The sequence below is a fragment of the Dryobates pubescens genome, chromosome Z, assembly GCF_014839835.1.
Source record: "Dryobates pubescens isolate bDryPub1 chromosome Z, bDryPub1.pri, whole genome shotgun sequence".
Lineage (NCBI taxonomy): Eukaryota > Metazoa > Chordata > Aves > Piciformes > Picidae > Dryobates > Dryobates pubescens.
This window is the reverse complement of record NC_071657.1, coordinates 28,872,379-28,888,407: the sequence shown is the minus strand read 5'-3', so window position 1 is coordinate 28,888,407 and position 16,029 is coordinate 28,872,379. Positions and strand designations below refer to the sequence as shown.

General features: G+C 40.9%; 1 protein-coding gene across 1 annotated transcript in view; it reads left to right on the top strand.

The window, feature by feature from the left end:
* The first annotated feature begins 10,627 nt into the window (after window positions 1-10,627).
* Window positions 10,628-16,029, top strand: part of FANCC (FA complementation group C) — a 66,827-nt gene continuing 61,425 nt past the window's right edge. The window contains exons 1-2 of the mRNA XM_009898891.2: window positions 10,628-10,794; window positions 12,852-12,936. Of these exons, the coding sequence (XP_009897193.2) occupies window positions 10,630-10,794; window positions 12,852-12,936 (250 nt within the window). The 5' untranslated portion in view covers window positions 10,628-10,629. The remainder of the gene's footprint in view (window positions 10,795-12,851; window positions 12,937-16,029) is intronic.

Here is a 16,029-nt window from a genome sequence, read left to right as displayed (position 1 = left end):
TCCAACATGTGTTCTGGCTTTGCGGGAATACCCTACCAAGCTTGCCTACTTCTTAACAAACCATCGGTGGCTTTCTAAACTATGACTCGAAGAGTTTTCTTGGTTACAGTTTTCAGTAACAAAGTTGACAAAACTAAAGCCATGCAAGTTTAACAGGGCTGGCACTTGTCTTACCGAGGGGGGGGGGGGGGAGGGGGCGGAGATAAAACACCCTAAATAATGTTTTAATTTCTGCTCACAGGCCAGGACGATGGGTCAGCATCATGAAACGCTCCCTGGCAGATTCAGCACAACGTTTACCGGCGGCGTAACAGCCCCACACTTTGATTGCCCTGTAGAGCTTACTATAGCTGTACACACGGGATCAAAACTGGCTTTACACATTTCTCCCTATTTCACCTAGTAAATTTCTGGGTGTATAGATAAAACAAAAATCTCGCTTTACAGTCATTAGCAGCCCTTTGCACAGATTATCCACAAAGACCAACGCAGCTTTCCTTCCCGCTTGAGCTCCCGCTGGGGTCCCAAGCTCGGCAGAGAAAGCTGAAGCCCTGCATTGAGCGCGAATCAGCCGAGCGGGACAGCCCTGAGCGGAACGGGGCAGAACGGAGGCCTCATGGCACCGCCCCCGCAGACGCCCCGCCCCCCGCAAACGCCCCGCCGACTCCCCCGCGCAGGCGTACTGAGCGCGGGCTGTGGGGCAAAGCGCGCGAAGATTGCGAGGCGGCAGGTGAGAGTCAGCGGGGTAAGCCGCTGGGAAGGGCTGGGCCCGGGCCCGGCAGGCTCAGCTGAGCTGAGCTCCGGGGGTTCGGTTCGGGGTCCGTCGCGCTGACTGAAGGCGTCGTTTGTAGCCCGTGTCGTGCGCAGCGGGCGCGCCTCGATGGTGGCTGGCACGGACGTGCCAGTGCGAGGTGGGGGCTGTCGTGAGGGGAGGTCGCCCTGGGGTGGGCGTTTCGCCGGCTCTGTGTTCTCGCTGTGGTAGCTGGCTGCGAGGCGCTGGCCGGGGTGGGCCAACATCGGCACCCATGGGTCGAGGCGAGCCGGCCCTCCCCAGAGCTTTCTGCTTCGCCAGAGGAAGGCAGCTGTGGCGCCGCGTCCGGTATGCACTCGATCGCACCTACCGCCTGTGGGTTGCATATTGAGTGTCTTGCTCCGGGACGTACCTTGGCTGCTTCCCGAGCTACCGCTGCCTCACTGCTGAGGTCGTAGTTTGGTATTTAACGCCGTGCTGTCACCGTGCCTGAGTCTTGCCTTAGCACAGCAGGAAAGTTGTTGTGTTCTACTTCTTCGAACAATGGTTGACCTTTCTTTGTAAGCGAGAATGCTGTTTAGGCCGTGGGCTGTCAACGCTGTCCCGCAGTGTGGGTCGCAGTTAGCAGCTCTCAGTGTTTCCTGGTACCAAAGACATGGAAGAGAGAGACATCCACATCTGCACCCTCTGTAGCTTGTGGTTCCCTTGCATACAGGAACTTTGGAAACTGAGCAATCAAATGTACTTTTGCGATACATGTGTGATAGCAGTGCAACTGTGACACATAGATACCTTGCAAAGTGGTTTATGGAGAGAGGGAGTCAAAAGTTTGCAGCTTAGTTTGTTATTTAGCTGTGTGCCAACATTTGTACTGTGCAATCTGACGCTCACAGGCATCTGCTCTAGTGGAGGAACTCCAGTACAGTATGCTTTTACAGAATACTGTCAGATAGTGTAGCTGGCCTTTTATTTAAACCAACAGTTAGGAAAGACCAGTGCCTCATAACTGTTGGGAGAAGTTGCCATTTTTGGTTTTGATTCACAGATGTATGTAATTAAACCACTCACCTTCCATTCTCAAAAATTTAGTGGACTGCTGTTTTTTTTTTATGTGGAAGAACAGCTAAAAGGGGGTGATAATTACTGCTTTATATCACAGTGAAGAATCCTTTGGAAAAATTTGTGGGACATGATATTCTAGTGATGAACTTTTGAAGACCAGGAAAATCTTAAGAATTTAGTGGGTTGTTTTCTCATACATAATTAAAAGAACCAAAGCTTCTCCCACCCCACTGTAAGCTTTATTAACCTTTTTGTATAAGGAAAACATTCTTGTCTTCTGTCATTAAACCAAGCAACATTCAATTTATTTTTCTGGGTTACATAGAGTATTTGCTGCATTATTTATTTTTATGTTCATATTCCCTTCTTCACATTAGGTTCAAAAATCATCTTACAAGCCTACATCATCATGATATTTGAAGAAGAAATTGAGGTATTAATCCAAGTATATTATGAGCTACTGAAAAGTCTATTGCATTTTGGCATTGCTGGGAAGCTCTCTCACTTTATAGTTTTTCCCACCTGTTGCAGTTTCTCTTCCTCTGTGTCTGGATGTTTGTTCACTGTTGCCATCTCTAGGATAGATGCAGGCCTGCTGAACACTTGTAATAGTTTGCCTTCTAGTAGTTGATTTGTGAAGAGAGTGCAAATGCTGCTGTACTTGCCCCTCAGTGAAGACTTGTCTCTAGAGAATATGGCAGTAGGAGAGTATGGTTCGGGACCCTAGATGCATGGATCTGGTTTTGATTACAGTTCTGTGATTTTTATCTTAAGTTTCCTTGGGAAATGCGATCTGTGTGATTCCACATCTAAATGTCTTTGACTACTAAGAACTGAAGACACTAGTTTCAACCAGGTTAAAAAACAGGATGAAGGCTTGAAATCAATCCTATTCCTACGTGTTTTCTAAAAATTGAGAGCAGTCTCAAAGAGAAATGATTGTTTCACAGTTTGCTTGCCAGTGATTCGCCATTTGGTCAGCGTGTGAATATGGGCCAGGTGGATGGTATGCTTGTGAAATTAACCACGGGATACCATGGATGAAAGTGTCATAAGGGGCACTAGTGGGAGCTGGAATTTTAAGGGTGATGTTATAGAGAGTTCAAGTGACAAAGAATACCCGTTCAAAGATAATAGACACAGTTGTTCTCCTGTGAATGGAGCAGCCTTATTCACTGAAGTGTACTTTCAAACCATAATTTGTTTTCTTTCTTTTACCCTAAGCTGTAGGCTTCAGTGTACTGACCTGCAGTTGTGGAGGTGCTGTTTGACAAAGATGTCTTCCATAAGATGGGTGAAAGATCTTATGAAGGGTGAACGATGAACGAAACAATTCTTCCTGAAAAAATAATTTAGAAAAAATAGAATCCTTGGGTGTACACAAAATAATTTTCCCATTACATTCATATTGCATTAAATTAATCCCAAATAAAAATCTTCAGTCTTCCATTGATCAGGTTTAAAAAAAGAGGTTAGTTTTTTATGAGTACAAGGTGTTTTGTACCAACCTGATCTGAAAAATGTACAGAACTATGCAAGTTTGGGAAGATCTTATTGCATGTTTAAACAGTAGTGTAGCTCTCAAAAATAAAACCATATCTTGAATTGCACAGCAGGAAAGAGTATTCCTAGACTGAATTTTCCAGTTTATATTATCATAAATGATTGTCATTATCATTAATGTTACTAAAATTGGTTCAGTGGTAAAGCTCATTACAAATCTGTATTTTCTCTCATGTAGCTTTGGAATTAAAGTCCTTTGTGTTTTGAAACTTGGCGACACACCCCACCAGCTTCTGAGATCACTCGAGGACCACATATTTAGTCTGCTTTGTAAGTTACAGAACTGTGGAATAAGTATTTTCTCCTTGGTGAAAGCAAATAACTTTGTGGGTATTGCAAAACTATTTTAAAATTTGTTAGAGTTATGCATTTTAGTATAGAAACAATACTGCCCTTAGATGGTTATGACAAATGACGTGTGGTAATTTAGAGTTGAACACTGCATACCTAATACAAAAATACTCCATTAATGTATTAATCACAAGCTAAACAAAATAATAAACAAACTTCTATTATACATTTGTAAATTATAATTTAAGTCTTCTGAATTCGAGAACTTTTAGTTCCAGCTTCTTTAACATCTTTTCAAGAGTACTTTATGTAATGGTAAAGGATGGACTCATTTCAGATTAGGCGAGAGGTTTCTTTTTTCATTTTTAACTGTCAGCCTTGCATATTGTTGCAGGGTTTTGAAATTAAACTTCTGCATGCATTTTTAACTATTAATAGAGACTCTGTTGGTAAGAAATACTATGAGTTCTATTTTCATAAACTTACTAGTCATTAGTTATACAGATGTTATTGGACACAGTCTAAAGACACAGGTAACTTGCTCAGATGTCATCTGTACAGCATCATTTATGGTAATCTGGAAAATAAAGTCCATGAGGCTACTGCAAATGGAAGGAACTTTATAAGTCTTTGAGTGGGATAAATGTTTTTTATTTGCAAGTAGAGCAAGTCTGATGCTATCAGTCATGTATTTTCAGTTTGATTAAAAAAAAATAAAATACATTGTACTATTGAACTTTAGAGCAGGACTGATCAGGCTTATGTAGAGGTGAAGCAGATCAGGCATTGGAATCATAAATGACTTTTTCAGTGTTAGATGTCTGAAGTGAGAACCAGACTCGTGCTTCTGCCTCCTGGAACCAAACTGCAAGGCTTTACTTTGTTCCTACAAAGTAAATTCACTAGATGTGCATTTTATTAGTGTTCATTAACTATGTGAGCATATTTAAATATTCCAAACAGTAACTGTAATAAAGTATCATAATACACAACTAGATTGACATACACGAGTGTCTGAGGAAAGGAGGGCAAGACAATTACCACTTGCTAACACTATGCTTTTAAAGTTCTCATCTGTCGTCAACTCACCAAATCTATAAAGAACTCCCTTCCCATAGAATACCAGAACTATATAGCCTTAATTTCATGCCATGGCTGGCACTGTGAGTTTTTCATGAACAGGTGTGACAGAAATGTTACTGGCAAGTTGCAGGATTCACTGTAAGCCTACTAAAAAGTAATGCACCTTGAATATGCAGGAATAATTGACCCAGAATTCCCCAAATCCCTGTCTCATAACTTTGAAAGTCAGTGATCTGTGTCTAGTCTAAAGACCCACACAGATCAATTGCTGCTGCAGTAAGAGTTTGACCAAGTGAATCACTGGCACTCTTTGCTCTAGATGTTTCTGAGGAAACTTATCTCTTGTTTGTAAAGAATGAGTAGTCTGATTTAATGCCTGTGAACAGCATTAAACCTTGTCAATGGACTCCAGGGAAAAGTGTCTGTGGGAGTGTGTTAAAATAATGTACATCAAAAAGGTGTAAATGTTGATGTAGTTGACACTAGGTTATTTTTATTCTTCTGAAGAATGAATTTTTCTTTCTCTGTTAGGTGTCCAGAGAAGGACAACAAAGATGGTGAGGGGTGTGGAGGCTGAGGGACATGGGGTTGCTTAGCCCAGAGAAGAAGAGGCTCAGGGGAGACCTTCTTGCTCTCTACAACTACCTGAAGGGAGGTTGTAGCCAGGTGGGGGTTGGTCTCTTCTCCCAGGCAACCAACAACAGAGCAAGAGGACACAGTCTCAAGCTGCCCCAGGGCAGGTTTAGGCTGGATGTTAGAATCATAGAATCAGCAAGGTTGGGAAAGACCTCAGAGATTGTCAAGTCCAACCTGTGGCCCAGCACCTCCTGACAACTAAACCATGGCCCCAGGTGCCACATCCAATCCCCTCTTGAACACCTCCAGGGCAAGCAGGAGTTTCCTGAGCGCTTGTCCTCTCTGTGCAGGGCCCCTGTCCCCACACCTGGGGGAGTCTGTGGCAAGAAGCTCGCCCTTAGGAAGAAGTTCTTCGTAGAAAGAGTGATTGGCCATTGGAATGGGCTGAGGAGGGAGGTGATGAAGTCACCATCACTGAAGGTGTTTAGGAAGAGACTGGATGGGGTGCTTGGTGCCATGGTTTGGTTGATTAGATAGTGTTGGACTTGATCTTGAAGGTCTTTATTCTATTCGATTCTAGTGCATCTTTATTTAGACGATTTTATTCTGTGACTATTTCTGGGTGTAAGTGGTCAGGGGGAGAGAGGACAAGAATATGAGATTCTTTGGTAAGATTTTTTTTTTTATGCTGAAGAGAATCACAGAATGTCAGGGGATGGAAGGGACCTGGAGAGATGATCCAGTCCAACTACCCTGCCAGAGCAGCACCACCTATACCAGAGCACACAGGAACTCATCCAGGCACGTCTTGAATGTCTCCAGAGAGGCAGATGCCACAACCGCCCTGGGTAGCCTGTTCCAGTGTTTTGTTACCCTCACAGTGAAATAATTCTTCCTTCTGTTTCCATGGAACTTCTATGCTTCAACTTCCACCCACTGCCCCTTGTCCTTTCATTGGGCATCTCCATCCTCTTGACACTCAACCTTTACATATTTATAAACATTTACATATTTATAAGCATTTATATATTTATATATTTTATATCTATTTATATTTTTATACATTTAATATACATTATAGATAATATATTTTTGTATATATTTATATATTTTATGTATAAACATTTATATATTTATAAACATATATAAACTGATGTCACCCCTCAGTCTCCTCCAAGCTGAAGAGCCCCAGCTCTCTCAGTCTCTCCTCATAAAGAAGATGTTCCCCTTCCTTAATCATTTTCATGGCTCTGCACTGTCTCAAGCAGTTCCCTGTCCTTGAATTGAGTGGCACAGAACTGGACACAATATTCCAGATGTGGCCTCACCAGTCCACTTCCACTGGCTTGTGATCAGACTTTGTATTCAGTTTGTGTCTAAAAACGTATCAATGAATTCTGTTGGCTGGTGATTGTATCTTTTGTGTATTAATTACACAAATTAATTGAGTTGTTGTCTTGTTCACTATGGAAAGGTAACAAATAACATCTGTAAAATTCAGCATTATCACTCTTAAATGTCTTTAACATCTTTCACTGCTCTGTTGGGCAAAAGATAAGAGTTAGGTGCTGAGATATTGTTTCCACCTTTCTCATCAGAGGTTTTATTCTTAGCCTTTTGAAATGGGGTAAATCAGAAGGAAGGTCTGCTGCTGCAAGACAAGCCTACCATATTAGAACCAGGAAGTTTTAAAATAGTTTTTAATGTGATATGGTTACTGTTGTCAGGGAAGGCTCCTTAGGTTATGCTTTTGTACATGACAACTGTGGAAAATACAGTGTGTTTCAGGTGAGGATTTTGAATAGTGCTGAACACAGAACGATTTTATCTGTCTTGAAGAATAGACTGACAGATTTATGTGACTAGTACAGGCCTGTTGATGGGACATGATCTGCTCATACCTAAGATACTCAGAACAGGTATTTTAAAAGGAATTAACTCTTAAGAAGCTGAAAAATACACACTTAGTATTAGCGGCATAGAGATAGATGTACTTTTAAGATTTAATTTCTCTTATGATGTGTGCTGGTGTTCTCCTTTCTGGTGTTGTGTTGTTGTTGTGGCTTTTTTTGGTTGTTGTTTTTTTTTTTTTTTGGTTTTTTTTTGGTGGGGTGGGTGGGTTGTGTGTGTTTAAAAATGACTGTACACCTGTGGTAGTTTTAGGCTATGCCTTTACAATTTTGTGACAGATATCGAGCAGAAAAGTAGAAAAATGTAAATAAATCACTATTGGATGTAAAAAAGGAAAATAAAGATAATGCTAAGCAATTCCAGTGGAGGAATATCTACCATAAGCTGGTTGTACCAAAACAATTTGGGGCTTCTTGTCTCTTCTCTGCTGACTTCGTTGCTCTGGAGAGGATACTAATCTGATTCTGCTTAACCTTGGCTGCATAGTTTTGGTTAAGTCTAGCAGCAAATTTTCTCTGTTCCATTCTCCCTTTTGGGGAAGGGGGCAGAGAGACAGCTTCCCTGGTCTTTTGACCAGGGGCGGTTCTCGTGTTGTTTGTTAATTGTAAGTAACTGAAAAATACATATTTTGTACATATTCATTGCATTCTATTGTAGATTGTAGTTTTGCCTGTAAGTACAGCTTTCATTTGCTGAGCTGGTCTGGTAAATTTAATATTGGGGAGGAAATTTGAGCCCACCACAACATCTCAACCTGATGGTTGTTTGTTCTATAAGGCAATGGTTCTGGTCTGCCTAAGATGTTTCTGAGCAGTCTTTCTGGACCAGCAGCCCAGTTTTTGTTGCTGTAGTTAAGAAGGGAGATAAAAGACATTTCTTACTCTGCAGATGGAATTTCAGACTTCTGGAAAAAGACCATTCTCACCCTGTGATGACTGTGCTATTCTGCATACTGGAATAGCAGTTTCGAGTACCTGATATAGGAGGTAAGTCTGCATGATTTGCCTCCTTTGAATCCTGTTAATGCGCAGTCAACTCATGTGACTGCTCCAAAATGTTGGGACTGTGTGGTTCTTCCTCCCCTCTCCCCCTCCCCTTTTTTTTTAATGTTTTAGAAGCCATTTTGTTAGGGGACTTGGTTTTCAGTTATTCTGGAGGATTAATTTTATCTGGGAACATCAAACAGGCTCATTTGTAAAAGTTAATTTCCTGCTTTTAATTTGTTCATAAAGTCTTTATTCTGTCCCTGTAATGGTAAGTGTTTGATGGCAAATGGCCCTGGGTGTTTGACCTGCATCACTTCAGTGAACTACAGTGATGAAATCTCATAGCCTTTTTTTGATACTCATAAAAGATGATAAAGATCTTGGCACTGTGGAAGATCATTAGGAGTTCTACTGACACCATCCTCCGCAGGTCAAAATGGGAATGTAATAACACAAAAACATTGTCTTTACTGAAATTACTTTGAACACTTTTAAGGCTCTGGGAAGCTAGCAGCTTTACTGTAGTTATTTTTTTGCTGGACAAGATCCAAAGTAAAATAATAGTCATGATTCATTATGGAGTATTTATTTATTTAGTTAGTTATTGCATAAATTAATCAAGTTTATTAATTATCTTCAGATTTTTACCTGACTCAGATTAGGATGCTATATAAATGATGTGGGGGGCTGTTGCTTCTCTCAAGTAACCAGCACTAGAACAAGGGGACACAGTCTCAAGCTGCGCCAGAGGAAGTTTAGGCTCGAGGTGAGGAGAACGTTCTTCACTGAGAAAGTCATTTGTCATTGGAATGGGCTGCCCAGGGAGGTGGTGGAGTCACCATCCCTGGGGGTGTTCAAGAGGGGACTGGATGTGGCACTTGGTGCCATGGTCTAGTCATGAGGTCTGTGGTGACAGGTTGGACTTGATGATCTTTGAGGTCTCTTCCAACCTTGGTGATACTGTGATTTTAGGGGTTAGCTGTGTAAAGCAAGCTTATTACATAGAATACATAGAATAAACCAGGTTGGAAGAGACCTTCAAGATCACCGCGTCCAACCCATCAACCAATCAAACACCACCCAAACAACTAACCCACGGCACCAAGCACCCCATCAAGTCTCTTCCTGAAAACCTCCAGTGATGGCGACTCCACCACCTCCCCAGGCAGCCCATTCCAATGGGCAATCACTCTTTCTGTATAGAACTTTTTCCTAACATCTAGCCTGAACCTCCCCTGGCGCAGCCTGAGACTGTGTCCTCTTGTTCTGGTACTGGCCGCCTGGGAGAAAAGACCAACATCCGTCTGTCTACAACCTCCCTTCAGGTAGTTGTAGAGAGTAATAAGGTCACCCCTGAGTCTCCTCTTCTCCAGGCTAAGCAACCCCAGCTCCCTCAGCCTCTCCTTGTAGGGCTTGTGTTCCAAACCCCTCACCAACTTTGTTGCTCTTTTCTGGACTCGTTCCAGCAAGTCCAGCAAGTCCAGTTCCTAAACTGAGGGGCCCAGAACTGGACACAGTACTCGAGGTGCAGCCTAACCAGTGCAGTGTACAGGGGCAGAATGACCTCCCTGCTCCTGCTGGCCACAGTGTTCCTGATGCAGGCCAGGATGCCATTGGCCCTCTTAGCTGCCTGGGCACACTGCAGGCTCATGTTCAGTCTACCATCAACCAGCACCCCCAGGTCCCTCTCAGGCTGACTGCTCTCCAGCCACTCTGACCCCAGCTTGTAACTCTGCATGGGGTTGTTGTGGCCAATGTGCAGAACCTGGCACTTGGATGTGTTAAATCTCATGCCGTTGGACTCTGCCCATCTGTCCAGCCTGTCGAGGTCCCTCTGCAGAGCCTCTCTACCCTCCGGCAGATCAACTCCTGCCCCCAGCTTGGTGTCGTCAGCAAATTTACTGATTATTAGTTTCCTTTAAGAACAATACTCTTTTTTTTTTTTTCCACTTAAAACTAATGATCAATTACAAATGTAGAAATTACAATAAGGAAAAGTGCCCTGACACTTTTAGCTTTCATTAAGCTTTATTTTAATCTTGGAACTGGTGTTTTCTGTTTCCCATCACGCAAAGCATTCTAAAAAATGCATGCTCACAATGTTCTAATTTTTGAGAGAAATATTGGTGATGACAAATTCAGATAATAAAATTCTGAGACTCAACTGGTAAGGTAATTTACTGATTACTGTGCCCCCATTACTACTTTGTCACAATTTTATCCTTTTACTGATATGAAGAAAATTGGTACCATCATGATGTGTAAACACTGACATCCTCCACAGCCTACTTCACATGCGAACACAAATAAAGCTAGCAGAAATCCTTCCTGTTTTCATTCTTGATTTGAAGCCAGCATTTAGTGCTGCCTGATGTGGAGTTAAAATGTCTTTTTCAGGATTGTGGAATGGCACACGATACTACAGTGCCCAAACTGAACTTTGAATTTTGGTTGGATAAAGCTATTGAATGGGGTCAAGCCACCACACTGGAATCCCAGAAGGATGTGTACCTTCACTTGCCCCAGCTCCAGCAGTTTCTGCATCAGATTTATGAAACTTTAAAACATATGGTGAGTGACTTTAAAAGGAAGATTGTGGTAGGTTGAAAATTCCCCCCAACATAAAATTTTGGCAGAGCAGCTCAGTTGGAAGCAAATGAAATCTGTATTTACAAGCAAAACGACAATATACAATGAAGTGCAATGAATCTGTACAAAATATACAGTATTTACAGGCATTTACAATTAATGAACAGCACAGGGACCCCCCTGGTCAAAGACTAGGGGAGCTGCTAATGGCTTCTCCCACTTCAACTCCTTCCCTACTCCATTGGACACAAAGGGGCAAGCGAAAGAGCAGAGACATTAGAACTTAGCCAAAACAATGCAGCCAAGGTCAAGCAGAAGCCAGCAGAAGGACAAAGTTAGTGTCTCCCGGACCAAAGAAGTGAGAAGAGAGAAACTGGTTTTGTACAACTAGTTGAAGTTCCTTATCTCTCCTATGGGATTGTTTACAACTATCATTATTTTCCTTTTTACACCCAGTAGTGATTTATTTACACTTTCTGTTCAAGATCTGTGGAAAATTTTAAAAGTATAGCCTAAAACTACCACAAAGAGTAATCTGAAAGCCTTGGAAACAATGTGCACCATGTTTAGACAAAACCAGAAGTTAGCAAAGAGGTTTGTGTTACTGACCTAATGTATTGCTGAATCAGAGAGGCAAATTGGAGAAATAGTCACAGGTAATGCAAACAGGAGTGTGCCTCCTGTTCCTCTGATTTATTGCTAAAGGAGCTTTTCTTTCTTGATTGGTTGTTGTCACGTGAAATTTCCCAGCCAATGATCTAGCCTCTTTAAAAAAACTTTAAAATAAACAAGAATTGGATTCTGCTTGTCAGGTCATAAATTGGATTATTTAAAGGCCTTAACATGCAAAACTGTAACTGATCCTTTAAATCTTAGAGAGTCTGTTGACATGTTAAGCCCAGTGTTTGGCACATGTAGTGAATTCTAGCGGCATGGTCAGATCATTGGCATATGCTGCTGGCTGTTCTGGTTAGTAATTTAATTACTGTCTGCACCCACTAGAGTGCTTTTCTAAAAACTAAATGAAGTTGCTGTATGTTTAATTCTGTATATGTTTTTCTGAGCATGGCTTTTTCAGCATCCATATGCAGTGTAATTAGATCAGAAGTGCTGCGTTATGGCACGAGGTTTACTTCTTTTTAAATATTCCTATCTGAAGACTGCAGATTTGTTATTTTTTTCTGAACTTAACTTTTAAATAAAAGATTTTGGGGGAGTGGTGTTTCCTCCCATCATCATATATGCTTTTTTTCTTAAGGGGTGGTGGGGAGCAGGAATAAATCTATTTTTAATGTTGTGACTTCAAGTAACCTGAGGCTTGGCCTGAAATGGACCTTGTGAACATGGCCCCAGAAAGTCTAGGGCTAGCCCCAAACGTGAGACAAATGTAAGGAATTTATTACATCAGCAGGAGATGGTTATCATTCGTACTACTTGCATGTTATCTCAACACAGCACCATTTTTAAAAGCCTTCATTTATTAGATAGTAAAGCTACAAAAATGGAAAATTGAAACTGGTTACACAGGATTGTATATAAGCTACATTGTCTAGTGCTTTTATGGTGAAGCTGCTTTCTATTTGATTAAATGTTAAATTGCAGTTTTTTACTGGCTAGTAATTATGTGAGTTAATTTAAAGAAAGCAAACAATAGTAACAGAAAGATACTTAGTTTTGTGCCGTAGTAGGTAGTAATTTCTTCAGAAACTCAGACATTACATTAAATATAGTTTAATTGTGCTTTGATTACCATGAATTCTTGATTACTAATACTGCTTCATGATTACTGGATTTGAGATAGATGAACAGATTTTTCTACTGTAATTAATATTAGGTGAGAAAATAACATCCTTAAGTTATTTAGATTATAACATTTCAGGAAGTTCTACTTTTATTACATGCCTGTAGATGTTTTACTTCCAGAGCATTTCACACTAGGAATTTAATTTACAACACTTGGTGTCATTAACAATTCTCCTAATATACTTTTGGTGTGCAGTATGTTTATTATCTATTTGTTTGGTTTTATGTTTTAACAGGATTCAGTTGTAGCAATCCAGCAGTTCCCTTTAATTGGCCAGCTTCTAGGAAGACTTTGTTGGAATCCTTTTGTTATAGGTTATGGTAAGAGTGTCTAATATTTCTGCAGCAGTTCCATGAGCTTTATTCTACAGGAATTAGGAAAGCAATACTTGTTATATGCTTTTAATTTTTTTTCCCATAAAACTGCAACATTCTTTTTTACTTAAATAAAATGTTGGCATGCAAAGGTTAGCTATACGTAGCATTGAGAAGTTTCAAATGTGCTTTTGGAGCAGTGAGTGTTTGTGTGACATTGGTTTATTCTATGTATTCTATGTATGTATGTATTTGCTGTTAGTTTTTTGTATTTTCTTGTTTCACTGATTACTTTTTAGTTTGGATCTCAATGTACAGAATCTAGTGTTTCACACTGCTTTCAGCAGAAGTTTCTTCCAGTTATGTATCAGAATATTCTATATGCTAGTGTAATTATTTTTTCTGATTCTTAGTAAGATTTTTTTTTTTATTAGCATAAAGCTCTGCTAAGTGATGATTGTGTTTGTGTTTACTGAGTTTATTCTTAATGTGTGCTTTCCCTGTCTTGCAAACTATTGAAAATGAAAATAGAATCAAAAGCCAAAAAGCAAATGGTGACATAGGAAAAAAGTATGAAAACCCAAAAGCTTCTTACTGGGGGTTTCTATATATGTAGTTGAGAAGTAGAGTTGTGAAAAGAAATTTGGCAGAAGAATGTGGCTTCTCCTTCAGGCCCTTCTTGTGGATGGGCATCATGTTGGCCAGCTTCCAGTCATCTGGGACCTCTCCAGTGAGCCAGGACTGCTGTAAAATGATGGAGAGCAGCTTGGCCAGCTCATCTGCCAGCTCTCTCAGCACCCTAGGATGGATCCCATCCGGTCCTATGGACTTGTGGGGATCCAAGTGGCTGAGCAAGTCTCTAACTTCTTCCTCCTGGATTACAGTATACTGCTCCCTGAGTCCATCTGCCAGCTCAGAAGGCCAGTTGTCCAGAAGACAACCTATCCTGCTCTTAAAATTTGAGGCAAAGAAGGTGTTAAGTACCTCTGTCTTTTCCTCATCTTTTGTTACTATGTTCCCTTCTGTGTCCACCAAGGAGTGGAGGTTGTCCTTGCCCCTCCTCTTGCTATTAGTATAGTTATAGAAGGATTTTTTGTTGTCCTTAACAGCAGTGGCCAGTCTAAGCTCTAAATTATACAAGCCTTTGGACTGTCAGTTTTTGAGAGCTGATAATAGATGGTGGTATGGAAAGCAGCTTCATCTCTATTTTCATCACAGTTAAAAGCTGTCTTTTTCTGCTTTTGACTCCTTTTCTCAAGAACCTCAGTTCCTAGTTTCCTACACTTTTTTCCTCTTCTTTAGGATCCCTCTGTATTTTCTAAAGCAAGATGTGAGAAATTGTTATATTTGGCTTTCACAAGGGGAGGGTGGGTGCTGGTGGTGCCGGTGTTGCTGGGGACCGCGGGGTTCGATCCTTAAGCTGATTGTCTGGTTGTAGTCTGTGTTGTATAGGATGTGTATTGAGAGAGAAATGGAGGGAGGGTGAGGCATCGAGATGTCTGAAACTGGCCAGATCAAGAGTGCAAACCATCATCCTGGCCCTGACCGCGGTCAACAACAGGCAGGACTGGGAATGGGGAGGGTGGGAGCGTGCTTGGGAAATGTGAAGGGGTGTGTGGAGATATTTATGAATATGCATGTTTGACGTCCATATAAGCTCAACTCGTGTTGTTACAGCGTGCCTCTAGCGAGTCTGCTATGTGCCCAGTGCTGTTTGCCTTTATGTTATAAAAAAATGTTTGTATTTAAAACTTAGCAGTGGGCTTGTTTCTCACAAAGATAAGCACTTCTTCTGCAAGTTAGTTGTTCTAAGTCTGCAAGAGAGTGGAACTTTATGGACAGGGCGGTTTTGGGTTTTAAAGTGGCTCATAAGAGAGATACCAGTTGCACAAAAGCATTCACTTTAATACTTAGAGGTGAGTCAGTGAGATTTTTTGACATCGATAGACCTGAAGATGTCTGCTCATACATTCCTACCACTTCCTCCCTTTAGAACCACCTGAGTTGTCTTTGGTCTGATTGCATTTTTAGACTCAGCAGATCTTAATTTTATTTGGCAGTAGTTCTGAAGATATTCTCCAAGATAGTGCTGGCTGTAGTAGATGCTGACTCTCAAGTGGGTTTCACATAATTTTTCATTTGGATAGGTAGCTCATTCAGGCATGTGTCTGAGACCAGGCTACCCTTGCAGTAGAAGGAACTAATTTGATCAGTCTTATATATTTATAAATGGAAGAGGAAAAACATACTTCTTCATCATGTCCAAACCACAATACCTGTCACCTTAGATGAATATCTACATGGTGGTGGAAGCTGATATGGCTGACCATTCAGTGCAGGAAATGTAGTCTCCAAGGGAAAATAATCTCCTCATAAACACTTCTGAGCAGGAGGTGACCAAGTGAACCTTATTTAGAATGCTAATATGAAGGAAGTATGACTGAAGAAAATCTCATATCTGTACTTGTGGTCCTAAACCACAAAGGATGCATGAGTAATTCAGTCTTGCTAAGGAATTCTATTGTTTTTTCCTGTGGGCTGGGGAATTATCTTCTCAGTAGGATTCTCCAGGTTTGAATTTTGAGCCCAAATGTCTTGAATCCCAAACTATTAATGTAAATACTGGAGAATTTCTCATTGGCCCTGTGTGTCAGTATGTGTGTGACCACATGGTAGGTATTCATTTCCACAGAAAGTTCAGTTTTAGCTATTCAGTGTTTTCTTATATAGTTCAATAAATTTTCACAAGAAGTTCTAAAGAGAGTATTTCTGGCTGCAAGATTAGTTTTTTTTAGTAATTGTGTGTGACTGGCCCCAGTCATGACAGGGTATTTATAAACTGACTATATCATATGATGACTGAGACTACACTGTGTTACTAGCAAAGCATTGCCCTTTTTTTTTTTTTCTTTTAATTCTTGATGGGTGATAGGGAGGAAGTGCAATGTGATTAATCATAAAAGTCTGGGGTTTTACTTTTTTGCTTGTTTGATATAGTTATTTTTTGCATGATTGCTTCCAAACTGTCTTACATTTCTTATCAGATTTTCATTCCTTTAGCTAAGGTTATAACATTGAGTTACCTAAGAAGTCCAGCAG